Below are 27,476 nucleotides of genomic sequence, written 5' to 3'. Positions count from 1 at the left end.
GTTGTTCCAGCGACCTGAAAGCACAGCTAATTATGAACAGCAGTGGACCGGTATGTTTATTGATGTACAGGAATAGAAGTAATGATCAAGTGTCAGGTGGTAGATTAACTGTAATGTGTTAAAATACAAGCTGACTACTCAAATCGTCATTCAAAGCTTTTTTGAAGAATAATGCTCCCCACTCCCACATGCAAACAAAACAATCAGACCACATTCATATATTAATTTTTATTTTCCCATACAATATTCACAGGGTCTGCATTTTGAATTATTCAAACTAAATTTTTTTTTGCCCCCAAACTAAAACAAGAACTGACATTTCAGGACATGAAAAGAAGTTCTGTAAACATAAAACATCCAAGGAATAGCTGAAACTCAGGGTCTTTAGCAATTAAAAACACAGTTATATCCCCTTTAACGCAGGGCGTTTACTTGTGTATCACACCATTAGCCAAACTATTCTTTTCATATATTAAAAAGATGCAGCTTTAACCAAAAGTCACAATGCATTTCTTCACCCACTGCGTGTTAGCATGTGTTTCATTATATCCTATTCAGTCACTTATTTTAAAAACTATGTACAGCTATGTTTAAACGTGTATTTGTGCCATGTTTTTAATAACACAAAAATAAAGGCATTTTTAAGCTATTGCTGCATATTATGCAGCAGGATACCAGAGGATTGGTTTGGATACCTAACTTCAATGCAAAAGTCAAGTCCACTAAACCTCTGCAGTGGGAGTAATATTGAGCTGAACAGTCCCACTTCACCCATTCAAACATGTAAGAATAAAGAGACATGTACGTAATGGCCGACCATTATCTGTTTTATCCCATCATTTACCAATTTTGACAGCACACATAAGAAGTCAGTGAAAGAAAAAGCAACATGTTTCAATCTTTAGAACAAATGCTTTTGTTGTGATTAAAGCTACAAAAGTGATATTCAAACTCCGGAAGATAACAGTGGACGCTATCAAAACTAAATCCTATTTTCATCCGACACTTGCACACAAAGTGTACCACTTGCTTCATTATTGTGTGCAATGCAGCACAAAGAGTACTGAATATCAGTTGCCGAAACACAAGAATAAAGCATATAGGTACAATCAAGAACATTGTGTGCAGGCACAGATTTGCATCATAAGAAGAAAACATTAGGGTTCTTTTTGTTTCTGATCTGTGTGAGTCTATTTCTGGGAAGCTTGCATCCTGAAATGGGACTGCAGTATTTAAAATTCAGTACAGGACAGAAAAATGTTATATGTATTCCTGCATTTTACATACCTTAAGCTTTTCAATACGCCCATGACCTTTTAAATAATTTTTTAGCTGCTTGAGGTTTTTCTTCAGTTTCCAAAAGAGCAGTCATTCAGTTCACAACAGAGAAGGTGCACTTTTTTTTATTTTTTTCAGCCATCACAAGATTTTAAAATCAAGTCATCTTAGATCAATTCTTCAGACTCAATGTCACCTGCACATGTAATTTCAATTTTTTGCTAGAAATAATACAGGTAATTAATAAGGGTTTATCATTCTTTCTCTGCTTGCTGAGAACTTGTTTAAGAAGCATCTTTTGAATTAGCCAATAATATACAACAACTTTTTTCACTTTAGTTTAGTTTGTGTGCACTTAAGAATAGGTCAGTCTACTTATTCCTCCAGAGCCATTTGAAGGAGTTTAGCCTTATTATGACGAGCTCAATTCAAGCTACTTGTAGGTCCGTACATTTACTACCTTCCACACCCAAATAAAACAAGACTTTACAGTACATAAGCTACCAAAGACATGAGCAATGGAAAAAATGTAACTACAACTCTACCAAAAAGATAACCTGAAATATTTAAAACATTTCCTGACCACTAGCAAAAAAGAGTGGCAATTAGATGCACAAGGCCATCAAATATCAGTGCACCACACACAGGAAAGTAAAATTTACAGCATTCGTGCAATGCAGTATCAATATCAAATTGGCCTCTTAATAGGAAAACAATTTAGTAAAAAGCTTTGTATGTGCCTAACACACAATATAACCTCGTCCAGTGCTGGTGCTGTGCTGCTTAACAAACCAAGCTACTTCTGGTCTTAAATCCAAAAAGCAGCAGCAGCATACATGCGTACAGAAACTGTACAGTTTCAGTGACAACGTTACAAGATTCCCTATTTTATTGCATGTATTTTAAATAAACTTGGAGATTTGGAGTTCTGAATACAGAAAGTGGATTTCCTGAGTAGTCTCAGCTTACAATTTGTTCAGTGAAACAAACACTGTAAAAGAGGAAATGTATTTATTTTAATACAGAAGAATGTATGTTTAAGCAAACATACTCAGGTATAAAATTTAGCAAGTTTTGAAGGTGGAGACTTACCAGGCTGATGGAGAATTTGCACCACGATGTAGTGTCAAGCTTGCAACAATTTTACAAATAAGCAAGGGGTATCATTAGATTATTTTTTTAACAGCAAATCAAAACAGTGCACTACAGTTAATCACATTTGCCTTTTTATAATTCAATACATTCATCCTGAAAATTAAAATTAAATCAGGTTTTCATATATATTGGCTCTCGTATCAGACACTAGACTGTTGGGTTATTTTAAAGTGTTATACTGCAGATGGCTAATCTTGCTGGTAAAAATCAAACTCAGTTTGGATTAACACCGGTAGAAATGAAGAGAGGCTGGTCACTGCCAGATATTTAATACAGGAATAAAAAAAAAAAATTTAAGTTCCAAAGTATTTTTAAAATATTTCATATCATGTGTCCCTTTCATAACATTTTGGGCCTGTTCTGTGTTTTTTAAGGGATGAGGGGTAGACACATTTGAATGTTGCATATACTCAGATCCTTTGTACCTGCAATTAACTGGAGAACAGTATTTTTTACAGATGAGTAGCACACAATGACCTGAAGCACTACCACTACCAGTTATGATCCAACACGTGTTGTTGTGGTTCTTTTATCCGAGAAGAAGCTTTTGAGGAGAAATACCTGCCCGATACTAACGACAAGAAGAATGATTGCTTCCCCTATTGACCAGTAGGCCACCCTTGTGTTTAAATCCTCTGCTCTGCTGCGGCCCTGCGCTTCCCTCAGGCGGAAGTGAGTCTGATAATCGATGACAGACTTCAAAGCTTCATGAATTGAAACACACGCAGACTCCATCTAGAAAAGCAAACAAAAACACACCACTGAATTAAGAACCCTTCTAGTGCTTTTTCTGCAAAGTTTTGTGGTTTGATATTTAAAATTAGGATTCATGTAACTTTGCAAGCTAAGGAGTAACTCAGTCCATTGTCAGACTGAAATACTGTAAATGCAGTAAAATTTAACTTACATTGATCAAACTCCATACGCAGGAATGTGACAAGACTATTAAACACAGAAGCGTGTAAAACTGTAGATCTAATAAAAGGCAACAGGCTCTGAGAACGACTAAACAATCTTAAATTCATGTATATTTGGGTTCAAAATGAACATCAGAAACACTTTTGAAATGTCAGTGATCTCCCAGTCGTTAATTCCACACATACCAGGAAAACAAACAGTTGCTTATAACATTAAGATACACATAGTATAGATTAAATGCTTCTGTGTTTCACAAGTATGACATTCTTCATTGCACAATTCTCACTGAAGTTATAAAACATCCTAAAAATTGACATTACTGAACTCAAAGTGTTCTTCTGGCAAGAGACCCTTTTCTTAGTCACGCACACAAAAAGTGGTTAGAGAGAGGACAATTATGTCACATTTCAGCGTTTCTGAATGCTCCACAATCATATAACAAATACTTAACAAATAGCCCAACTTGTCATTTTTCATTAAAAAAAAAGTATTGCCAGTTTTCCAAGCCCTAGTTGATTTTTCACATAACTTCTTCCACTTTCAGTTTATATTCTGTAAGTAAAAGCCATTACCCTTCACTGTGTTTTGATCACTAAGAGATTCATCAATAGATCTTCAAAATACTTAATTTCTAGTCACTGTTTGTTTTTCTGTTTTATGGCTTAAAATTAGTATTTCCTGAAGATCAAACAGCACAACCTCTTACAAAAAGAAATGTTTAACACCCTGACAGGACCACTCTCAGTTACTTGTATCTGTGTCTAACCATCTTTTCAAGTTGATGTCTTTCAAGACAGGTGTCTGAACAAGTCTAAGATATTCTTCTCAACAAAATTCAGGAAAAGGTTTTCCAAACTAAGTTCTGCCATTGGTCTCACTGATAAATTATAGAGCTCTCCTAGTCTGCACAAGAGATTTAAACACAAAGTCACTCTGGTTTTAGGGATTTACCTTTTACTATCCCTATGAAAGGCTGCCCAAATTTGGTCATGCTACAAGCCTCAAGAAAAGTGCAACAAGAACCGTCTTACCAAAGATGTGCCGTACTCTGAAAATTAATCCTCCCTTTCCCAAATACCTTATTTGCATTGTGTATGCTACAACCCAGTGATAAACTATTTTTTTAGGTATCTTCTCCCACAGGCTGCAAGGGGCTGCAGAGGTGCTAGACCCAGGAACCACACGTTCTGCATGTTCTCAAAAATCTCTCTGCTGATGCCAAGATAGCAAAAGAAAAAACAGACATAACGGCACATACAGACTGTACAGAATGAAGACTAAAGGAAAAGAGATTGAAAGATTCAGGATCAACAATTAGAATAAAAAATAGAGCAGAAGAGTGACAAGAAGAAAGAGGTAAGAGCTGTAGTTGAATTCACAGCAAGTCATCTACTCATTACAGATCTCAGCTACTGCAGACTTAAGTGAGGTGAATTCAAGTGAGATAGGCATTTGGGAAGCAGTATTTATGCTGTCAAGTCCAGACTAGCAAAATAGTGACCATGTCCAGAATTCTTTAACAGTTGTTTGAAGTGAGGTTTGGTGATGGTTATAATGTAAGAACATTAGTACGAATTCATGAAGCAAGTTTTCCAAGGGAAGTTTTGATGGATTTAGATTGCAAAGAGGTGGTACAAAACTGTAAAATCCTGAGAATGCAATAATAATCCTCTGACACTTCGTAGTGTCTTATAAAGAACAAAAATATCTAGAAGCCAGCTAAATATGGCTAATTTTGTTAATTTGTTTATTTTGCTAGAATTTTCTTCTTCATTTTAAAAATGGCAGTTACATGAGAGGTCAGCTTAAGTCCTCTCCCAAAAAAGACTCCACCATTTTAAACATAAAAACAATTCTCAAAGTTTCTCCAAAGTTTGGAAATTTTGAAAACCCTGATCCACCGATATTTACAGTTTGTGAAATCCAGGCTTCAAGAGGCACAGAACCATGGCATTAAAAGGAAGTTCCCTTAACAACAATAACAAAAAACAAGCAAAAAAAGAAGACAGTGGCCTGGAGTTTAAGGTTTAAGTTACTACCCTATTTTTCTCTTAAGGACTTGGTAACTCCTTCTCAGCTCTGCTCTATGTTCTATAAATCCTATCTTCAGAAAGAAAGCTTATTTGTAGTAATTCAGATTATTTTAAAAGCTTCAATCCATTGATTTTCAAAAGTGAGATAGATATCTAATGCAGCTGAACTTGGGAAAACATTGCCTCCACCTAACGGCTGCTGTCAAACACAACAGCATTTTACCTGGGTAAGTGCAGTGACTCTGTTCTCACTAGGAAACAGTGGTGGATCTTCTCCAACCTGGAAATCAAAGTACACAGTTTTGTGTGTAAAAGTAGAGAACTCGTTGCTGAAGCAGAATTTGTATGTTCCGTTTCTAGATGCAGTAAATGTGAAGCTATCATATTGTTTCTTCATCTCTTTGTACAATACAGTGCCATCAGGATCTTCCAACCTACAGTCAACATCATAATGACCTCCAGTGATCACCTGAAAACAAAAAACAAGAAATTGTCTTTTTAGGAATACAGACATATGTGCATTTCTTCTAAGAAGTATAATTTGTCAAGTGGCAGTGCAAATTTTTTTGCTTTAATGAATGTTTTAGAATATAATACATTAATTTTAAAATCTTTCAAAGCAAGTCTGCAAAATTATTTTCTTATGGAAGACATTCAAAATACTTGAGGTTCAGGATATGTAATGTCAACTATATTTTCAAACCGTTTACAAGAGCAATTTTAGTTACTTTGTTATAAATAACTGTACAACAGCAAAGGCTGCAGTAGATGAAACTTGATGGGGCATCAAAGCGATTACTGTAACAAATCAACCATTTGCTGTATTCACAAGTCGTCCACGGAATTGATTCAGCCAGAGAAGATTGCTAACATGCAGTAAGATGGCTCCTTTCCGTAGGGCCAAAAGCATGTAACTACCCTATTAGCTCAAGCTGCTTTAGGCTGCAGGAATGGCATTCCACCAGTAGAACAGGTATTTCAACCTGGCTGTCTTCACCTGCATTGTGAACAGTCATGTTCTGTGGGGTCTGCTGCCTCCCTCCTGCACAGCTAGGCACAGCATTTCTTCCCAAAACCAGCACATCTAGATAATGCCTACAAGTGACTCAAAACTTCACGCGATTGTCTCAAAGTTTTTTTCAGGCTTCGATGATTGCTGGTCTACAGCATACTGCTCTGCAGACTAGCTATCCCACCTCTAGAGAAAGACTAATAGGTAGTTTAGGTATTCGGTGTTCTGATGACTCTTAGGCTAGTAGTTTTACACCTAATTCTTGCTCCAAACTTACTGCTTTTAAGATACAGCATGCTGAAGGAAGAAGAGACTTATATCTAAAGGCATGTCCCTTTTATGTGTGCAGAAATCACTGAAATATTTTAGTCTCTGAGTATCTGCACTTCAGCTCACATAGTATTATTTAAACTCACAAGAGTTTATTTAGGTATCAAGTTATTGAAACAATAAGGTTAATGGTAGAACTGAAATAACAAGAGATCTCAGCAGTAGCTGCTGCGTAAACAGGAAGTTTTAAAAATACTCAGTTGGCAAGCAGTATCTTCACAGTTTTTCCAAAAATGTGATGACAGGATACAAAGAGCAAAAAAATTTTGGGGTGTCTGGATCTCTGGATGTCTGCATCTACTTGGGATTTTCATACAGAAATGCTTACCTGGTTGGAAGGAAAAACAAAAATAAGGTTTTCTGTAATGAAATGATGTTTTTGAAGTATGATCTCAAATTTGACAGGGGTGTGCTTTTTACCAATTACATGAAAGTCACTCACATTCAGTTACATCACACACCCTGAAAGGGCCAGCTTACATATACATGGTAAAGATTTGCAAGAGCTTTAGAGTTCCCCTAGGATTCCCTCCAATAGAGCTTGCTTGAGCCTCCTCTCAGCTCTCGAGACATACTGCCAAAGGACATGCACGCAGCACTTCAGTCTACTGGCGGATGGTCAAACCCAGACTTCACTTTTAACAATGCTGCTCCTGTTCCGATCACCAACAGAAGTGACAACAGCAGGCTTATCTGTCCAGCAACCTCCAAGGATATCCACTTCAAAACAGGGAGGAAAGTACTGCACAGAAAAGACTTTATGAAAGTAACAGGCAGGGACAAGAGACACTTGGGTAGGGAAAAAGCTGTATCTAAGAAAGGATTAGAACACATAGGACAGAGTAACAAGGACTGATATTTGGCAGCAACACACCCCAAAATACAAAAGGCGGGACAGCAGTCAGAAAGAAAAAAACACAGGACTTCAACCAGAAAAGTTGGATGATAAAAGTACACAGCCTCCTCAAAAGCCCCCAAAGGTAACTGTGACTCCCATCGTCAAGGATGATTTCTGTGTCATGCTGCTGCTGTACTGTCAGTGACTTCACCAGCTGAAGGAACAGATTGAAAGGTTCAAACTCTGCTGATACACGCAAAGGCACCAAAACCATCAGGGCTGTTTGCTCGATACATCTCAAAGCTGCACAGCATACTCTACCACGACGGCTGTGTGTTCGAACTGTTAGAAACTGGGAGAAGTAAGAAAAACTGTGCAGCCTCACTTAATATGTGCATGTTAACCACAGACTTCAACAAGATGTCAGTTGCCTGCATGTTTTATTTTTTGTAAGACTGCTGTCTTGCTATACACCCGGGACACTTTGCTAGTACTGCATACCTCTTCCCTCACTTTCCTGCTGTTTGCTATGTGACCATTTGAACCGTACTCTGAAATGGGAAGCATTAGCTGCTTATGCTGTATCGTGCTGATCATGCAAATGCTCCACAAACCGCGATGAAATCACTTTCGCGGCATCTTGTTGGGCAGGGGCGCTGGAGGTATTCCCCACGCTCTTCAGACGGGGCACTGCAGGCCAGTGATGAGGGTAAAAGACACGGCCAGCTTCCCGGGCCGGCGTGAGGCGTCTGACGGAGCTCTGAACCGAAGGCAGGCCCGCCCGCCGCCCGCAGCGCGGCCTGCGCCGCTTCCTCCGCTGAGCTGCCAACCCCGCATGGGCCTCAACCGCTGCTCCCGCCCCAGGCGCCTTCGCCCAGACGCTCGGAGCGGCGCGTAGCGAACGAAGGAAGCCGAGCGGCTCCCCCGCCAGCACAAGGCCCTCGGGCCTCGGGCCCCGCTCCCCGGCGCCCGGCCGGCGCCCGGCTCCGCCAGCGCGGCGCGCCCAGCCCAGGCCCGGGGCGGCGCTTCCCCGTCAGGCCGCCCCCGGCCGCCCCCGGCTACCTGGAACTCGAGGGTGCACTTGGTGCCCTGGGCGATCTCCTCGTAGAAGCACTGCTTGGCGTTGTCGGGCAGCTCGAAGGTGATCTCGGAGGCCCGAGCGGCGCAGGCCGCCAGCGCCACCAGAAACAACGACGACGGCGACAGCCGCCCCCACGGCCCCGCGGACCGGGAGCCCCGCAGCGGCATCGCCCGGGGCGGGGAGAGGCGAGGGGGGAGGCAGAGCGAGGCGGCGGCAGCGGGCGGCCCGGCGGAGGCGGCGGCGGCGCCGGCGTGGCGGAGGGGCCGAGCGGGGAAACGCGCCGCCACCCGGAAGCGCTCGCGCAGGGCGGCGCCGCCCAGCGCGAGCGCTTCCGGGTGAGGGCCCGCGCCCGCCGCGGGTGGTTTTGCAGACGTGTGTGGGGCGTGGCCAGGGGGCGTGGCCAGGGGGCGTGGCCTGTGCCCGCGGCGGGCGGTTGCCCGGCCGTTAAACCGTCTGCGGGGTGCCGGGCGGCGCGATGGCGGGCTGGGGCAGCGGGCCCTCGCCGCCCGGCGCAGGTGAAAAGCAGCCGCAGTGCTCGCCACCTCCCAGGAGCCGCAGGCACAGGAAGGAACCCGAAGAGCTCTGCTTCACGGCCCGCTCGCTGCTCCAGAGAGAGAAAATACCCGGTAACATGCTCGATAGTCATTTTTACAAAGTAAAACAGATGCAAAAGAAGAAATCAAAGATAACCGCCACCCTTATATTAATTTTAAGTTCTGTGGTAAATCAGTCAGAGCAGGAAAAAGAACACTTGGCTCCAGTCTCCCAGGCAGGAGAACGAGCTTGTGATGGGGCAGTCTTAACCTCCCGTTTTGCCCCTCTGAAAAAGGGCCTAGCCCGCATGAAGTACCTAATGCCGAAAGAGGCCCTGCGCCAGGACGCCGCTCCATAGTCCCCGAGCTTCAGCCAGGTGACCCCTGAGTTAGCTTGTGAAGCCTGTGGATTTTGTTGTCAGCACCGTATGAGAAGCCTGGGCATCTGTTTGAGGGCTGTGGATATCACAGGACAGAGGTACCCAAAATTCATGTGTTGAAGGCTCTGATAGATTTGCAGGTATGGATTAAAGTGCGATGGCAGATGCTTCACCACGTATCCACCCCACCTCTGAGGCAGACATTGTCCACCTGCAATTAACCCTCAGATCTCTGCTGTTTTCATTTAAACACACTGGTTTTATGTCAGATTGCATTTAAGTGTTGGCTGATAGTTGAGATAGCTCAAAAGCAGATTATATATCCTGTGCCACAGGAGGCAGCTTCAGCAATTTTACTTAAATCGGTGACTGCAGGCTTGTAGGACCTGTATGCCTGTGCAGAGTGTTCCCAATCACCTTCTCCTTCGTGTGGCAAGAAACACATTTCAGGAAGACTGTGATTTTTCATGGCAACTGAAGTGATCTGGTACAGCTTATGGTTTCCTACTTCACTCTTTCTAGCTATTTTCTTAAAGCCTCACTAAATAGGCAAAAACAAGCTTGCCTAAGAAATTACAATTGGAAACCTGTCACCAAATAACCAGACAACAAAGCAGAAGGGGAAAGATGCCTGGTAAAACCAAGATAATCCTGCAGGCAAGAAAGCTCTTTGGCGGCACCTGCAGAATAAGCAAAACCCAGAACATGTCCCAATGCCCAAAATGAGTCATCAAAAGCAGATCCTTTTCTTTTGGATCAGGGACAGGGAGTATAAAACATCAACTGAATAAAGAAGAAGGATGGCAAACTGCCTGCAAGGAGCTCTCGAGCCTGATCACCTTGGCCCTGGTGACTAAGGACCACCAAGGAGCGTAGCCATCAGCACTAACTACATAGCATCAGCTCCCCTGTGTGGTGCTCATCTGGGATAAATTTGTTAAGGGCTAGTTGTTTTGTTTATGTAGTGATAGTGATTGATAGCAATGAAGAACTATTACCAACGTGAACTGCTTATGAACATTAGCACTTCTTTTGAAGCTTGAAACTGGCTTGATTTGTCTGTTTCCTAACCACCCTAGTTACCATGATATCCAATTCGCTAAATGATATATGGAAGTATATATTAATTTGTAATTTTTCCGTCTCCATGTGTAACCATTCTGTTTGTAAAATAAAAAAAAATTCACATGTTGTCTTTATTATCTGACTGTGCAAATAATATTTGAATGTTAAACCCAAAATAAGTTCAATAAATATATTTTGGAGAGAGTCATATGAAGAGTTTTTCTTTCCAATTGGACAATCTATTTGGAGACTCAGTTTCAGATGCTCTTCAGCATAGTTCTCACTTGAGAAAAATCTTTATCATTTTTTCTCTGTCGTGACAGAACATTTGCAAGCAGAATTCTGAATTGCAACCTTCCCCAAACATACATGCATAGCTAGATAATTTTATTAATGTACTTTTTTACCCTATGTGTAAAATTAGACCACAGTTCTCAGTCAAAGACTAGAAATAACAAGGATTCATTTTAGTGTTAGATTAGTTTGACTTCAAGTTTGTAAATGTCTGGTGTCACTTTCTGGCTATGAGAAATTAAAATTGTCAAACGGCCAGCATTTCTTGCACAGGCGTTAATTAAAACATGCTCTCCTGAAGAATGCTAATGAACCATAGTGGTACCAGCAGTTCATTTCTTCAAAAACACACACATGGAAGCAGCTGCAGAAAGACTGAAGAAACCTGCAAAGCAGAAGAAACACAGGTGTCTGTATTTCGTCTTCTCTGCTTAGTAGCCGAGGCAAGTTTCAAATCTTTTCTCCTGAGGTAGTTAAGAGACCTTTTACCCGTGTTAGAGGCTGTACACATGGATGTAATTTCAGGCAGATAAAATGCGGTATTATGACTGAAATAACATTTCCTGTTATTTGAGTAGTAAAACAGAAAAAGCCGTTCTTCGCCTTTACAGTCCTTCAATATGCAGTCCTCCCCACGGGAGGTATTGAAAGGTGTTTTCATAAAATTCCTTAGTCTGTGTGGCCATCATACCTTTCTAGAAATCTCGTTGTGTGTAACAGTTAAAAAAATCCGCTTCACTGTTCTCATTTAATTCTCACTTAAAGTACGTTCGACACTATGTTTTACCTTGCTGCTCAAGCTCACCTAGCATGGTAAAGCTTCACCACTTTAACTATTTCAGCTTTAAAAATCTCTGCTTTGCGCTTGCTTTGACAGATTTTACATAAATAGTAGACACTATATTCTCACTATAAATAGTCATATCCAGATATTAATTCCTGTTTGCTTGCCAGCACAGTGCTCAATTTTCAATAGATTAAAATGACTAAAATAAGCTGGTCAGGTTATAATACAAATTAATCTTCATTTTCACTGACCTTCATACTTGAAGAACCAGCCCTGGACAACTTTGGCACCTGCAAAACACTTGAAGGGCAGTCAAGTGTACTAACTACCAACACGGTTCCAGCACAGAGTTTCAGGGTGATTTGTGCAAAGTCATGCTGTGGAGGAAAAAATCAGCAGACCTTAAAACTGCTTGAACTTATCCTTTCTTTTAAGGTTCAGTGCGTTTTCTAGCATCTGCTCTCATGTTTTCAAAACTGCAGTGAACAAGAAATCAGCTTGTTTGTGTTTAAAAAGTCAGTGCGCTACTGTCTGTGCTCGTGATAGTTGATTACATAAAAGCCAAAACACATCCAGACAGGATATCCCAAGAAAATAACGCATTTAAATAAATGTTTTGGATGAAAAACAAATTTAGCTGCTCCGAAAACTAAGTATTTACTGTGTTTCCACATGTACAGCTTCACCGAGGAAGAGGTTGAGAGCTGATGCAGCACAAGGGGTTGGCCACCATGGAATCAGAAGAAGGGGGATTACTGGGAAGGTTGTGGCCCTTGTTACCTTCTGAAATACCCCACACGCACTCTTGCAGAGTCTCAAGTCTTACTGACATGAAGAATTTGTGAACCTGTGTTCATGAAAACACAGCACTCGGATTTTCAGCTTTTTTTAAAAAATATATTTGTAAGTAAGATGTTGAAATGAATAAGAATTTGTTTCAAAATGTCAGTTCTGTGGGGTTTTTTCTTTCTTTTTTTTAAAGACAAATTAATGAAATAAACGTGATTGATTGCAAATGTTGCAAAAAGTTTTTACGTTACAGAAATGTACTTCCACACTGCCGTGACGAAGCTCACGACATACCCGGAGCAGAGTTAAGCCGTGAGCTTGGGAAGCCGCTGCCGGGGACCCCTCAGTCCGTCGGCTCCGCTCGGGGACCCCCGCTGCCCAGGGTGCCGTTGCTTCACCGGTGCTGCCCACGGCGCTCGGCCCCATGCCGAGACCTGCGCAGACACCGACCTTCTGCTCTGTCTGTAATACACGAGAGGGAGCTCTTGGTCGCAACAACTTTCCGTCGCTCGTCTCAATTTTTGTTGAAAGTATATTCCGTGGCAAAGCTTTTCTTACTTTCAAATTGGCTCTTTCAATTCAGTGATAAGTGCATATTGGAAAGCTCAAAAAAAAAGAAGTTACAATCTCGGCCACACGTAACGTAGGCACAGCGCTAAGGAATGGGTTACAACACCCAAGGCTTACACATCGGTCAGGCTTCCAGTTCAGCAGCAGCAGCCACACGTCACTTTAGGTAGCAGGACTCCCTATATATAACATGCAGGGGTCTCCAGCAGTGAGGCTGACCAGCACCCACATCCTGAGGAGGGAGCTGCAAAAGCTGTTCCAGGGCAAATGAATAAATGTTGCCCCATGGGAGATGTCCGTGTGTTCTGACGTCCATGGCAAACATGGCCTGCTCTCGGCAATAGGCAGGAATTCGTCTCTGATTAACATTCACAGCTCCCAGTCCTCTCCGGGGACAGATGCCCGCACCAGCCCTGTTGCACAGCATGTAGCGCCGGGCTGAGGCAGTAGGGACCATCCCCCTTAATTCGATTTCTTTAGGACTTGGAGGGCTCAGGATGTGCAAAAGGCTGGTTCCCGCCTGTTCTCTGGCTGAACCTGGACTTCAGTGGACTGTGTGAAGGGGCGAGACCTGGGGAAGGGCTGAAAAACCTCAGAAAGAGACAGACAATGAAAGGCTGGCTGCACTGAAGTAGATATGAATCCCAAACAATGTCCTGGCCAGATTTTAAGTGAAGAATCTGAAGAATCCAGGCATCATTCCCACAGCACTCCTCCCAGTGGCTCACCTTTTGTTTTGTTTTGTTTTGTTTTTTCTCCCAGTCACTACACTTATCTAATGAAAGAAAGACTTGTTCTTTCATATGTGCACTTTCATCCACTAGATTTAAGGTACTTACAACATGCTATATAACACTTGATAAAAATAGTCCACTCTACAACTCTGTGTAGTTGGTCTAATAAAATACATCATTCTCTCTACAGAAACTGTTTCCATTAAAGCGTTTTAAGCAATATTGTGGCTTCATAAGTAATGGACAGGTTTTAAAAGACCAAGAACACCTTTCTGCAAAAATAATTCTATATATTTTTGTTTTCTGTTATATACCTAAATGGTCCTTCCCCATTCTTAGTAAACCCTATGCTGAGCTATTCATGCTCAGGCTGTAGTTATGCACTGAAAAATGAATATGTTGGTCTGTTACCTTCTGTCATGCTGTAATTATTGCTTATAAGCAGCAGTCAATTGAACAAATAAAGCCTTTAGCGTGACGGGTTCTCTAAGAAATATGCTACTCTTAATATGTCCCAAGGGATGCAATACAGAATTTCATATAATTGAATAAGGATACCCATCTGGTACACTATCTGGCTACCCAAGTGTAGTCTGTTGATTCAAAAACCATCTGTCTTAATCTTGGGTAAAAGAACACAAGATAATGAGTATTTAAAAGGTACCAGGTACGCATTATTATCTTAAGTGTCATCAGTATTCTAAGCCAAAGGGAGTTTCCACATTTCATCCTAGACATAGCCACCACAGCAACAGCGTTGTTAATATCGTGGAAAGCAAAATAATCACATATGCTGTGAATCAGCTGGCGTTTTGTTTTGTGGCTTTTCTAATTTTTCTATATGCTCTGTTTTTTTAAGATAATTGACATATTGGTACATTCAAGTATTCTTTCAGAAAATAGAAACATCTGGAAAACCAATACGTTAGCAAGGTGTTTAAAAATAGGAGTCCAAGCCTGGATGTGGCAATTTGTAACAGATGAAGTCTAGGCAAAGATCATCCATTAAATAAATCCAGGGAAAAAACCATGTAACGATGTTACATGTAGATAGCAGAGAAGAGGGAATCAAATGTCTTGCTTGAGGTGGAATAAGAATGGGGAAAACAAGATTAAGGGGAAAAGCAAGCATCTTAGGTGGGATTGAAAATAAGAACAACAAAGCTGCTACCTAGGAGTTCATAGCTGTTGTAAAATTGCCTTCCCATTCTGCAGAACAGGATACAGGCATGGGAATGTGCATTTTCAGACTTACAGTTAGACAAAGAAATATGGGAACTCCTTATAGTCCTCATTCTCCTCTTTTTAGCTGCAAAAGAATTGAAGAGTCTGTAAAGTGCATATTGCAGCGGAAGTCACACTTACGCAATTTTTATATGATTCACCGAAGCATTCAACAAAAATAGCTGGCAGGTGAAGACTGGCTAGAAATGCTCAGAACTTGGGTGACAGGTGATGACAGCTTCTAACTGATAGACAGGAAGGGCTGTCTACCGTCGTCACTAAGAAAATGAGAGAGGGACACTCTTTGAACAGTTACATAAAACGCTTCACAAACATTACACTGATATGAGTGTGTCCAAAAAGTCTTGGTTCTAAAAAGTGCTGCAGTTTGCTGACTTGTGCAAAGACATTACAGTCACCGTCTTCTGGAATTGGTAACAAGAGGAGAAGTGGAAAAGGAGCAGGAAAACACAAAAAATTATTTGGCCTCTTGCATGTCCACCAAAAGGTGAATAACGTGCTGACTATTTTAGAGCACAGAGTAACCTTGGATTTCACCTAATGAAATCATGGTTGTGACAGAAAATAAGCAGTTGAATCATGTGTTCCTTTTTCAGAAAGAAAAAATTAATGTGCACACCATTTCTTTCACCTATTTATATAGAAAAAACAAAGGATTAATTAATTAATAGAAAAGAGGCACAAGAATACAGTGTGCCTCTCTGATTTGTTCTGTAACTAGTCTGGATAAAGAAATACAGACATAGAAACCTAAGAATGATCTTATCTGCATCTAAATCCAAAGCCTAATTTGATGGAAATCTCAGAGAATATGCTAGTACAAGACTGATAATGAAGATCCTCTGCCCAGAACGCAGTCTTTCAGAAAATGGTTCTCTTTACTACAAATTGGCTCAGACTAGAAGCCTTTAAAAAAGAGCCTTACCACAGACGCACAGAGCTTTCTCAGTGCAGATTGCTCAAGAATTTGGGCTGGGAGCCTGGAGTCAAAACTGAACAAAAGCCTGTCTGCCTAAGAAGAATTTATTTCCAGCAACCTCTGTTCCACAATGGCAAAGCTCTGCCAGCCACATGAGGCACAGCAGGAGGAAGAAGAGAATCCAAGAGGGAACTTGGCTTTGTACCTATTGCAGCCTTAGTCATCCTTTTTGAACAGAATTCAGCTGTCAGCCAAGTGGAAGACAAACACCTGCAAGGAAGTACAGAAACAGCTGGTATTAGAGGTGATATTGCAACGAGTCTCTGCTGCACTCTTTACAAAGTCCTGGTGTTCTGCTAGATGAAAACAGTAATGCAAGTCCTGTCATAAAAACTAATGCATTGGGATGAATGAGGACATCCAACAGGCAACTGGGGGAAAATTTTCTTTGAAAGAAAGAACGAACAAGGATACCGTATTTCTGTGGACTGATCGTTGTTGCAGTTCTTTACTGTATCTTGGGCACAGGGAAGTAACATTGATGGACAATAAAACCTGCTCACTATCTTCTGCTTAAGGCTTCTATTCCAGACTCATACTTTCTGTTTCAACATCTTGTAATTTCTCTGGTAGTCATCTCATCTGGCCCTTGAAAAAATATTTTCAAAGTATTTGCTTTGATAATCCACCTAAACTTGAATTGTTTATTGTTTGTCTTTATAAGGGATTCTATAAAGTCCATAGGACCTATCACAATGATGTAAAACAGGTAGCTATCACTAAGTTAATAGATAACCAGGGTTTATACCTGTCCTGGCTATGAAAACAGAGAGATCTTCATGCTTGTGTTTTTAATTACCTATCGAAAGCTTTGATGGTGGCTGGTACTTAATCACAGACTTGGAAAGTTGATTTGCTTTTGCCAATCTGAAAAATAAAATGTATACCCATGGCTGCCTTCAAAAGATCATTCCAGTGACTTCTGTCGGCAATTTTGCGACATACTTTGTGTCCCAGGAGCTCACAGTTTCTTTCAGTGCAAAGAGTTGATCTGTTTTGTTAGAGAAAGTGGCAAACAAAGAATCTGACAAACCTGGTCTGGTGTGATACGAGCATTTTAAAGCAGATACGGGAGGATTTTAAAGCGGCTGTGGGAGGGAAGCAAGACCAAGAACATAAGGGTTTGCTTCAACAGTTGGGTTTGCTTCAACAGTTAGGTTTGCTTATGGGCAGAAGAAGAAAGGTTAAGACACTATTGAAGATGAGTGAGAGGCAGCAGCAAAAGCCAGTCTGCTAGGACAGGTGTTTATTCTACATTCTTGAGTGCTTGTACATCTTCTTGGTGCCAGGAACCGCAGTTGTTCATTTTTCAACTTCTTTTTACAACTTAGGATACTGTTACATTTTTTCATTACAAAAATAAGATAGACTGAAAGCTGACTATGGTGTAAAAGTATGTAATAATTAAAGTTGTATATAGAAATAAAAAATGAGGTTCTGGTTTAATGTTATAATATGTTTTTAATTTGCTTAATAACTTACCAAGGTACAGAGAGGATTTTGACAAGGACTTTTTATACATTAGATGAAACAGAAAGCTGGCATGAAGAAATACTGCAGAGAAAATACAGTACTTCAAGGGATTCAGGGGCTTAATTTAGAATACTGATTCCATTTTTGAAAGTCACATGAGCCTGCATTTTAATTCCAGAGGACTTTAAAAATTGCACTTGTTATTACATTGCAAAATATTGATGTTGATATTAACGAACTTTGTAGAATGAGGCTGTATGGAGGTTGCAATAAGTTCATGATTTTTTCTAGAATTTAGATACTCAGAGTATACATTCTGCTCATTTGTCCAAGTTAGTATTGATGTATCTGCGTATTATTACTAACTAGTGAGGACTTTAAATTGTTAGGCTGCATCTGCAAAAATTACAGTAATCATTATTACTGCAGTCTGAAAGTCTCGACACCAATACATGTGGTTCTGGTGACAAAGAGAGTGGGTAGTTTCTCTCTTTCACAGATACCCTTTGCGTTTGTACATTTTGAATATACTAGAGGTTGCAAAAAGTTGGAGAACATGAGAAAATAAAAATACTCTGTTTCCTTCCTGGAATAGTAGGCATGTCATGTATTTGCATTCTTGAAGCAAGTTTGGGCTTGGACAAGTGATAAAAATAAAACTGAGACTATGAGTAATACTTTTCATAGCAGTGAGTTTACAAATTGGAGAGGGAACCTTTATAAAATTACTGGATTTTTTTTCTCAACATATACGTCCTTTTCCTTTTTAAACATATTGCTACGTCTTTGCAGGTTATCGCTAATTGTTGATCATTCTTAACTTTCTGTGTGTGTCCAAGGACATATACGCATTTCTTCATTGTATTTGTCTATTCAGAATATTAGCCATAACTTAAGGAGAAGATGCATGCGGCATGGCTGTCGTCAACAAGCCTTTTCTATTTTATCAGTGTTACATAGAGAGTAGAGAAAACTCTTTAGCCCTGAACTCATCTGTCCAAGAAAATGAAGGAATACAAGGAGGGAAAACAAACATATACTTTCTTCTTTCTCTAGAAATAGCTAATTATTTCACTGTGGGATCAGTTCTTCCCAGTCCAAAAGGATCACCTGCTTCAGTGCAGAGATATCCAAAGTTTACCATGGATCAATACATAATAACTCTAATGCAGCTGCCTAATCATCTGTGCATCTGTAGCTACCGGTCACCCAGCTGAGGGCATCACGTTCTGTCCTCTGTTACTTCTACAGTAGGACACAAATTTTACAACTCAGCACATTTCTTAGTGAGTGAAAAGGTGAATCAGCTACCTGGGTAGGGTGTCATTACAGAAAAGAATTATAGCACTGAACATGATATATTCAGCCACAGGGCAGCAGTGTCTCAAAAATAAAGGTGTTCTCTATCTTGCTTTCAGATTAGTAGGTTTTTAAGTTGCACATTTATACAATTAATCATTTGCCACACTGATTAAAACAGGAAGCATATGCAGTTATGTAGTAGGACATATGTGGTTGCAATTGCTAAATCATTTGCACCTGTGCAAAGGGAATGCAAAATGGAGCAGGTTTATGCTTGCCTTGCAAAATGAAAATACTAATAAAAGATTGGGAAATACATGTAATCAGAAATAGTGAATTTGGGCAAAGGAGGATCCTGAATTGCTCATTTCTTTTAAAACTAAGTGGCTGGGAGCAGTGATTTTATAGACTGGTGTGCCTAGAGAAGGTCTCTCTCTTAATTTGTGTTACAGCATACTAATACGCATGCTTCTAATGTTAAGAAAGTACTCCCTCCCACCTTCCCTGCAACAAAGAGAGAGAAAGAACCACTGCCTTTTTGGACAGCAGAAATCATTAGTACAGCTAGAAAAGAGGACAATTATTTACTTAAATGGAAAAACACAAAAGATCACTTGTTCCAAGATTCACTTAAGTAAACCAGTTTCCCCTGTGAAGAGATGCACTTCAAAGGAAGATATATTTGAATATGCTTACATTCATGTATATACCTATTCATATATAATATTTACCTTCCTGAAACTCCTCTACAGCTTAGCTATATCATTCGGCTAGTTTTCCAAGGTATCAGGTGTAAGGCCTCTGAGGGTTAGTGGCTCATCTTCCTGAAATGATGCTCTTCCATCCTGTTGATATAATTTTTGTAATTGTTGCTCCATACCTAGAAAAGATGTACAAAGCTTTCTTTCAAAACTTTAAAAACTTTGTTTTCCCTCTTTTTTTTAATGCTATTTAGGCAGATCAGCAGAGATGTGTGATTCAAAAAAAGCAATAGTGCTGAAACTAGAGTATGAAGGTTATCTGGTACTGTATAGTTTGGAAAGCTCAGTAAAAAAACCCCCAGTGATTCAACAAGCTGTGGGTGAAATCCAGGCTGTAAATGAAGCCCGTGGCAAAATTCCCATTGACACCCTTAGGCCAGATTCTCTCCCTAAATACCCAGTAGGTAGCCTGAGACATAATGCCTTTGGGTATTTACTGCAGTAACAAAGCAGTAGGTACAGCATTGCAGGGACAGATTGGAGCACAGCACTGGGGTTAGTTAAGAGCCTTAACTCAAACTTTGCATTTATCTGCTTGTCAAACAAAGGATCACCTGTACTATAGCTGCACCTCTGCCAGCCAATTAAGGTCAAAGAAAAGGTTTTTGTAGTGCTTTAGATTAGATTGTTTACCTTCTATTTAAGGAAATACACAAGTAATACATAGGTAAAATTAAAGAGAGTTTTTCCTTTCTTCTCATTCCTGCTTCTCCATCCTGTAAGTGAAGAACACTAGGTTCTTGTGTCCTACAGCACCAGGCTTGAGAGAAGCCACAAAGTTTCTTTGTAAATTAGCCTATATCGTCTGCATTATTTCACTTCAGAAATTAAGATCCTCTTTACTATGTGAGTCCTGAGCATGAAGAACAAAGGAAATAGTGACTCCACAATGGAGAAGAGCGAAAACTGATTTAGGAAGAGAAAAATAACCTTTTTTAGGTTATTCAAAATGATGGATTTTCTTTTTTCTTTTTTTTTTTTTTTTTTAGCTAATTGCTATTTGTCTTCAATAACGAATTATTGTAATGAAAATTTCAGGGGAGACTTATGAACGTTGTGTCTGTAGTTAGGAACTCGTGGCGATATCCTTTTTTCTTCGAATTGTTGAGCAAGCTCCCAAGTCCAGTGTTTATATCTTACACTTTCCAGGGTGGAATAACAAACATCCTTCCATTCCCATTTAAAACCTCTCTTAACAATTAATTTTCTGACCCCCTCTGCAGCCATATGGATGCAATATCATCCTACAGTCATTGCCTTCTAGTACTCCATGTGTACCTAATGCATCCACAGAAAAACAGCCTTCCAAATTGCTGGTGATCTGGACAACAGTCATTTTCCCCAGCTAAAACTCTCCAATCTGTTTCCAGTGAAACACTATGCTCTTGCACACAAAGCATGCATTTATGCTGATTAAGCACCGTTTTTTATCAGCAGGGTGTGCACAATCAAGCATATTTGACTCAAATACAGAAGCATAGATTGGTTTATTCAGTTAAAAGCTTTGATCTGGCAACTACAGATATTAGGTAGAGCTAGAAGAAACCACAGTGCTTATGGGTCCTGGTTTACTTTTGGCCTCTAAAGCAGTATGGTAAGGGTAGGCAGGAATTCCTTCACTGACATTAACAGAGCATTTAGTTCCTGAGAGGAAGAGAGATGTTCTTCCTCCTAGTAACTTTGCTTCTTTATATGACCTTCCCTTGCTAGTCTGACACAAATATGCTTCTAATTTATCATTATGCCACATGTAACTACAAAATTGACAAGCATCCCTGTCTGCTTCAACTCAAGATTAAACACTAGCTGCAAGCTGTAGGAGCTTCAGTGAAACGTACTCAGAAAAGGAATCCTGCCCTTGTTCAAGGGCATAAAATTTACTTTCAGATTTCATTCATTTCATTGGGTGGCTGAAGCCAAAAGAGGTAGTCATCAAAAAGGGTACATATATTTTTAAAATATTCCTTTAGGTTGTGCTTGCCATCCTAAGAATTGGAAATAGTCAAAATACTGTGTTCTGTCCAAAGAACTGCTACAAAAGTAATATGACATTTTTATGACCGTTAACTTGAAACCAGTGTGATGATTTAGCTATAATCCTCAAAATTACTGATCAACCTTTTGCACCTGGTCAGCTATTTGCTGTGATGTGAAATGAGGAAACAGTTGCTTGGATGAGATAAACAAGCAACTTCTTATCATTGCAAAATTGAAGTGTGCAACTGCACAAGCAAAAGAGCTTTTTACATTCTGTTTTTAGCAGTTACCATTTGTTGTCTTATTGTTAAACTCCATCTTACCATTTCTGTATTCTTGCTTTGTCTTACCTTAAAAAAACAAAACAATTATCCTTCCTGCCCACTTTTTTTTTTAAAGCATTTGCCACGTTCCCAGCTGTTACAAGAAATTTAAGCATACAGATTGGTTTACTCAGGTGTTTTGGCTAACAAAGGTCAAGAAGATTGGGTTATAAATATGTAAATCATTAATTGTAGCGTGTGTTCCTTTTACTGTGTTGCTGAGAATTGCACAGGAGAACAGAGATTAAATACTTCCCTATAGGCTGCAGTTGTTTTCCCTCCATGCCGGAATTAACCTTGCCCTGGTGCAAGAAGGCATCTGCTCAGTTGTATTGGTTCCTTCTGCTAGCCACTTGAACATCCACAAAGAAAGAACGTTACACAGAGTTTTTTGTGATTGGAGTCCTTGCTTTTTGGGGAGAACAGAGCCTTGGTTTAAAGTGCTATAATATCAAATATTGTAAAGGTGTCAATGTGCCATTTTGTCAGATGCTTTGATACACATACATGTTTGTAACAGCAAGGGGCTTTAAGCAGATCTGGGAGCTCATAGCCTCAGGTGACTGATCCCAGAGCATTTAATGCATGAACACTCCCACTGAATTCAATGGGAACATTTCTGAGCTTAAAGTGAAATTTGTGATTTATTAGTTGCATATTGGTGTCTATCTAAGGACATGGTAAATAAAAGTCTATGTCCCAAAAATATGATTGCAAGTTATGGGTCAAACGTACTGCTGTTCCAGTGTGGTACCCTCTGAGGGTAAATGTTAGTTGTGGGCAGACCCCAGCTGGTGCAGCCCATGAGTTTTAAAATTGTGGTGGTTAGTCACTAAGTGCATTCATACAGTGTTAATAAAGGTCAGGCTTGGGATAGCACTGACAGGGCAGTATTGCACTCAGACTTAACATACTCTATTTCTGAGTGGAAGTTTGGACATATTTTGGGGCTCTAAAAAAGGGCAGGCTGTGCCCCTCTGAACACGTGTGTGGAGCTTGGGCTGAGGTAGCCTCTCAGTGGGGCTTTGAGGGTTACAGTGTGGCTGACTGGCAAATCCAGACCAAAGAGCAGGCTTGAACTGCACTGAACTAATACTGCAGACATATCCAGGACATGCAACACTTGATGTGTGTGATTCCCATTGCAGAAGAGGGACCTCCATTAACAGTTACTACGGAAGAGGAAACTTTTAGTATGCAAGATGCTTTCTTACCAGCAGCAAGATTAGTGCTCAAGGAAAACTTGGAAAAGCAAGCAATGAAAGCTTGTAGAAGAGGCAAAAATTGCAAAGTACCTAGCTTTGAAAAAGGATGTGTAAGAGCTAGTAGTGAGAGCCGTGCTAATGTTTTGGCATCCAAATGCAACTAGCAACCTTTGACTTTATGCCAGTTCAGCACTGGGTGTGAAACTCTTGGCAGCTTGCCTCAACTTCACAGCATTTTTAGGTCTGGTGACAGAGAGAGAGCGCTGATAGAGAGAGAGCACAGACCTGAGAATTCAGAAGATTTTATAACTCTTGTTTCTGTTTCCCTTTTCTACTTACAAGAAACTATTCATGCCTTTTGGGACTATGGAGGATCTAACTTGCAAGGATCAAGTTAGGGAAAAAACCCACATCTTCCAATTCTTTAAAAGTGGTATTTAGATGTATTCAACTGTATTTTGTGCTCCCTTTACATCAAAAATATTTATTGTTAAGGAAAGATATTATCAGATGTGATTTTGAGGAAGTGAGCTATCTTTCCAGCTTGAAACACCAAACTTCCTTGTTAGAGACAGGAATTTTAACACCTTCCCCTCTCCCAGAAATATCAGAACTGCTTAGAGTATCTGGAAACAAATGGTCACAGCTCCTAAAAAGTCAGAAAAAGTAACAATATAAGAATGTTTATTTAATTATTTAATTTGTGTTTGCACAACAAATACACTACATCATGATGCTTAGCCTGATGCTTCAACCAAAGTAATTTTAGATTCAAGGGGTGCTTTTCCAATTCAGTGGAATAATTTTCCTTGTGCTTGCAGATGTGAATTTACTCAAGTCAGATGAAAATATTATATATGTATCTCTAATGTATGATATAAAATCAGAAGTCCTCTCACTAATCAAATAACCCTGCTTTTAAAAGTTTAAGTTAACAGGATCAAAAAGTACCTTTGAGATTCTGATAATTACGGATTTTGCTCAAAGGTCTTTTGCCCATCTGCTGTTTAAGGCAGCAGTCCTCCTCTTGCTCAGAACTGTGCATGGAAGGAGAGTGAGGGCAGGTTGTGCTTCCCAGCATTGCTGCTCCAGACCTTTGCTGCAGAAAGCCCTGTTGGGCAGAGGGGGTGACCTAGAAGCAGCAGGGTTAGCAGAGGCAAAGCCTGCTAACCTCGGATCACCAGCATGTGAAAGGATTCCACCGGCCCTTTCTTTCTTTGCTGATATTACCATACAGTCATGTACACTGGTTTCAGTGCCTGTAGTACCAGCTATTATTGCCATCATCTTCTCCTATGGGCAGCACGACCCACAAATTTGCTACTTTGCTTATTCCAGTATCGCTTTGGGAACCTCAATGCCAAGCATGACCATGCTACTTCAAAGCAGTGATCCTGCAGGAAGATATTGTGGCAACTCTTACAGGCATTACTGAGAGCAGTAGTGTATCCCACAGCCTGCGAATACACATGCCTCTTTTTTCCCACGCTGGCTTGGAGGAGGCAGAGCAGCAGGGACGTTCATTTCTCCACATTGGCAAATCCTATATACCCTGTTTTGTACTATTCATACTGTTTTGCTCCCCTGCATGTCTTGAATAGGATTAACAAATAGATTTTTTTCTTTAAGCTCCGGTGAACTTTACTAAGATACTCAGAAACTGCGTCAGAAGTTTTAAATAGTCTTTCTCACTGGTGGTTCTCTTGGCACCGTAATTTCTTGTCTTAATAGAGGCACTGACACTTTGTCAGTGACAGTTCTTGTTCTATATCACCATCAGAGTGTGTGACATACTAACTTTCAAGCAACCTAGGGGTTTTATTTGCTGTCACAGATCTCTTTAAATATTGACCTCTTTAAACATTAAACATTATGGACAAACACCCCAGAATTGATGATGCAGAGATTGCAAAATAAATTACTGTTTAAACCATGGAATGTGCAACATGACAATTCAGAGCAGCTGTCAGGGCCACCTCCAGCTACCCTCTGCAAAGTGCTCTCACCAGCTGTGATATTGGTGCTAACAGTGGTTTCAGACTTATTTCAGGAAGCATTATCATCAAATACACATACTGATGAATTGTTTTATTGACTCCAAATCAGTCTCTTATTGCCTGTCCTCTGATCTGTGGAGTTATTACTTTGTGAAAAACAAAGTATTGTTGGTCATTTGGGCACATCAAAAATGAAAGTATATGACTCAAGAGGTTTAAAACTTCAGTAGTGAGGCTTATATCTCGGTAATTTCCTCTCCAGGTAAAAATATATTGGTCAGATCTTTGGTTGTTGAAATCACTTTGGCATTTGTGTCTGTGTTGCCTCAGGGAGCTTGCCCAGGTCCAGTTTCAAGTTCTTTAGTCAAACACCTTGCCCAAGAAGGGAGTGCAAATTCTAAGCCATTACCACCCCCTGTCTGAGTTTTCTTGCTGCATCTGTCTCCTTTTCACTACACTTGAAAAATAAGAAACAGCTGTTTGCTGGCAAGCCTTGGAAGAGTGTAAACAATGCCATAGTTATATGCTGTACGCCAGGTATGTTTTACTTCAGCTCAGAAATAATCCTTTTGCAAGCAAGCTTACCTCTAATCCAGTAGGAAGACTTTTAACAATGGAAGAACTCGCAAGATCATACCCAGACTGCGCACTTATTGCAGGATGTACAATGGATGACCTGTCTTCAGGACAGAGTTAAACACCGTGCTTCTACATTGCATTTAAGGTGAGACCAAGAGCACAACTTTGAAGCAAACCTCCTGATTTTTCCCACATACCACGCTGCAGAGAGGTCATGAAGCATATTATCTGGATTACCTGCAGATAACTAACTAAACCAGAAGATGTGCCCCTGAAGTGCTCCAACCTCTAATGAGCTTTCCATTCACAGGTCAGACCAGAACCAGTCTGAAGTAAAACCTAATGAAATTAATATATTGTGGAAAACCCAGTCCTGAGCACCAATTTTTTTTACTGTACAGATCCACTGCTACTGTGTTGCCCTACTTGTCAATATATGCATAGCCCAAATGATCTTCTGAGATTCAGTTACCATCCATTAGGTTTTCAGATGGAGTATCACCTTTGGTAGGTGTTGACTAATTCATAAATAAACTAACAAATGAAAAAAAAATGCAAAGCAAAACAAAAGAAATGGTCTCTGGTTCAAAACAGAAATGTCACTTCTCTGTAATGCTTTTTCTTCTGCTACTGCAAAGCATGTGAGGGAAACACCAAGAGGCAGGGCTTCCAGCCACAGGCAGGATTAAGGCTCAGATGATTTAGGTCACTGTTACTTCATTGATTCTCTGAATCTGAATTCTCTCAGTGCCAGGAGGCACACAAGGCGCGAACATCGTTCTTCCACTTCGATCGGTCCGCAGCTGCGTGCTCTGGAGTCAAGGGCCACAGCGCAGTCTTCCGTCGGTTTCCCCCTCAGGACACGACCGATCCAGCTCCATCTCCTCCTCCTCACTTCGTTACCGATTTTCTCCATCCCCGCCATTTCTGATGCTCGTCGTTTCTGCAACTTTTTTTTTTTTTTTTTTTTTTTTTTTTTCCCGGGAGGAGGTAGTTGGCCTCCTGCCCAACCCCCATGACTTGGAGGGCCAGTGGTTTTTCTGTCAGGGTGGCCTTCCCTTAGGCTGCATTGGTTCGCCGCACCTTCTTCAATTTTATCCGGTGCACCCTCCAGAGAGGGATCCCCTATCCACCACCCAGGGGACGCGCCTTCTAGCTGTGCAGCCCCAGCCGAAGGACTTCATTGATTTTGGTGGACAAAATAACTACACATTCCAGAAGAACGTCTAGACAAAAAGTATTTTGCTATAAGCACTGACTGCAAATTCAAAACTCAAGTGTAGATTTTAGTGACTACAATAAGGATACTACACCAGGACAAATAACAAGATCCACCCAGCTATTTTCTGGTCTTCATGCCAAACCTCCAGTTTTACTACACTAGTGAGGAAGGGCTGGAAGAATCTCTGGTGCCAAGGTGAGAGCCATGGTAAACAACAGCTCCATCCCACACAGCTCCGCAGAACGCAAGCCAAAACCCTACACTTTAGGGTTTCCTTTGGGTGCTAGATGTTTCTGTACATATCCATCCATCTACCCACATGCATATATTCTCAGCTCAGGCAGTATTTAGAAATTATTTCTGCCTCAGAAGTTTACATTTGTTTCTTCCTGTTTGAGCAATCTTGCGTTTATCTGCTTTAAATTAAGAACATGAGTTATGCCTCATAATTTTAAGGTTTATCCCAGCCTGTGTTCTAGTCAGCAGTATTCCCCTCAGCAGAAGCTGCAGGCTAGTTCTCCACCTAAAGATTCACATTTGTATCTTAAATTTCCAGATCCTGTTTCTAAAGGAAGATTGATATGCTGAAAAAGAATCTGCCTGGAAGAATCTCTTT

At 40.6% G+C, this 27,476-nt stretch overlaps 1 protein-coding gene across 1 annotated transcript; it reads right to left on the bottom strand.

The window, feature by feature from the left end:
• Positions 1-241: 241 nt before the first annotated feature.
• TMED7 (transmembrane p24 trafficking protein 7) lies at positions 242-8,900 on the bottom strand. The gene is made up of 3 exons (XM_082336177.1): positions 8,627-8,900; positions 5,608-5,853; positions 242-3,168 (listed from the first exon to the last, which is right to left on the bottom strand). The coding sequence occupies exons 1-3, from the start codon at positions 8,810-8,812 to the stop codon at positions 2,932-2,934; spliced, it is 669 nt and encodes a 222-aa protein (XP_082192303.1). The 5' UTR covers positions 8,813-8,900; the 3' UTR covers positions 242-2,931.
• Positions 8,901-27,476: the final 18,576 nt, after the last annotated feature.

The sequence above is a fragment of the Platalea leucorodia genome (assembly GCF_965183815.1).
Source record: "Platalea leucorodia genome assembly, chromosome: Z".
Classification (NCBI taxonomy): domain Eukaryota; kingdom Metazoa; phylum Chordata; class Aves; order Pelecaniformes; family Threskiornithidae; genus Platalea; species Platalea leucorodia.
Note: the sequence above shows the minus strand (reverse complement) of the source record. Positions and strands in the feature narration are given on the sequence as shown.

What these genes read in the sequence shown, in the direction of transcription:
- TMED7 (XM_082336177.1), bottom strand. Translation starts at nt 8,812, where the DNA reads ATGCCGCTGCGGGGCTCCCGGTCCGCGGGGCCGTGGGGGCGGCTGTCG. An exon ending in AGTGCACCCTCGAGTTCCAG is followed by an intron (nt 5,854 to 8,626) that starts GTAGCCGGGGGC and finishes TTTTGTTTTCAG; the next exon opens with GTGATCACTGGAGGTCATTA. An exon ending in GAGTCACTGCACTTACCCAG is followed by an intron (nt 3,169 to 5,607) that starts GTAAAATGCTGT and finishes TTGCTTTTCTAG; the next exon opens with ATGGAGTCTGCGTGTGTTTC.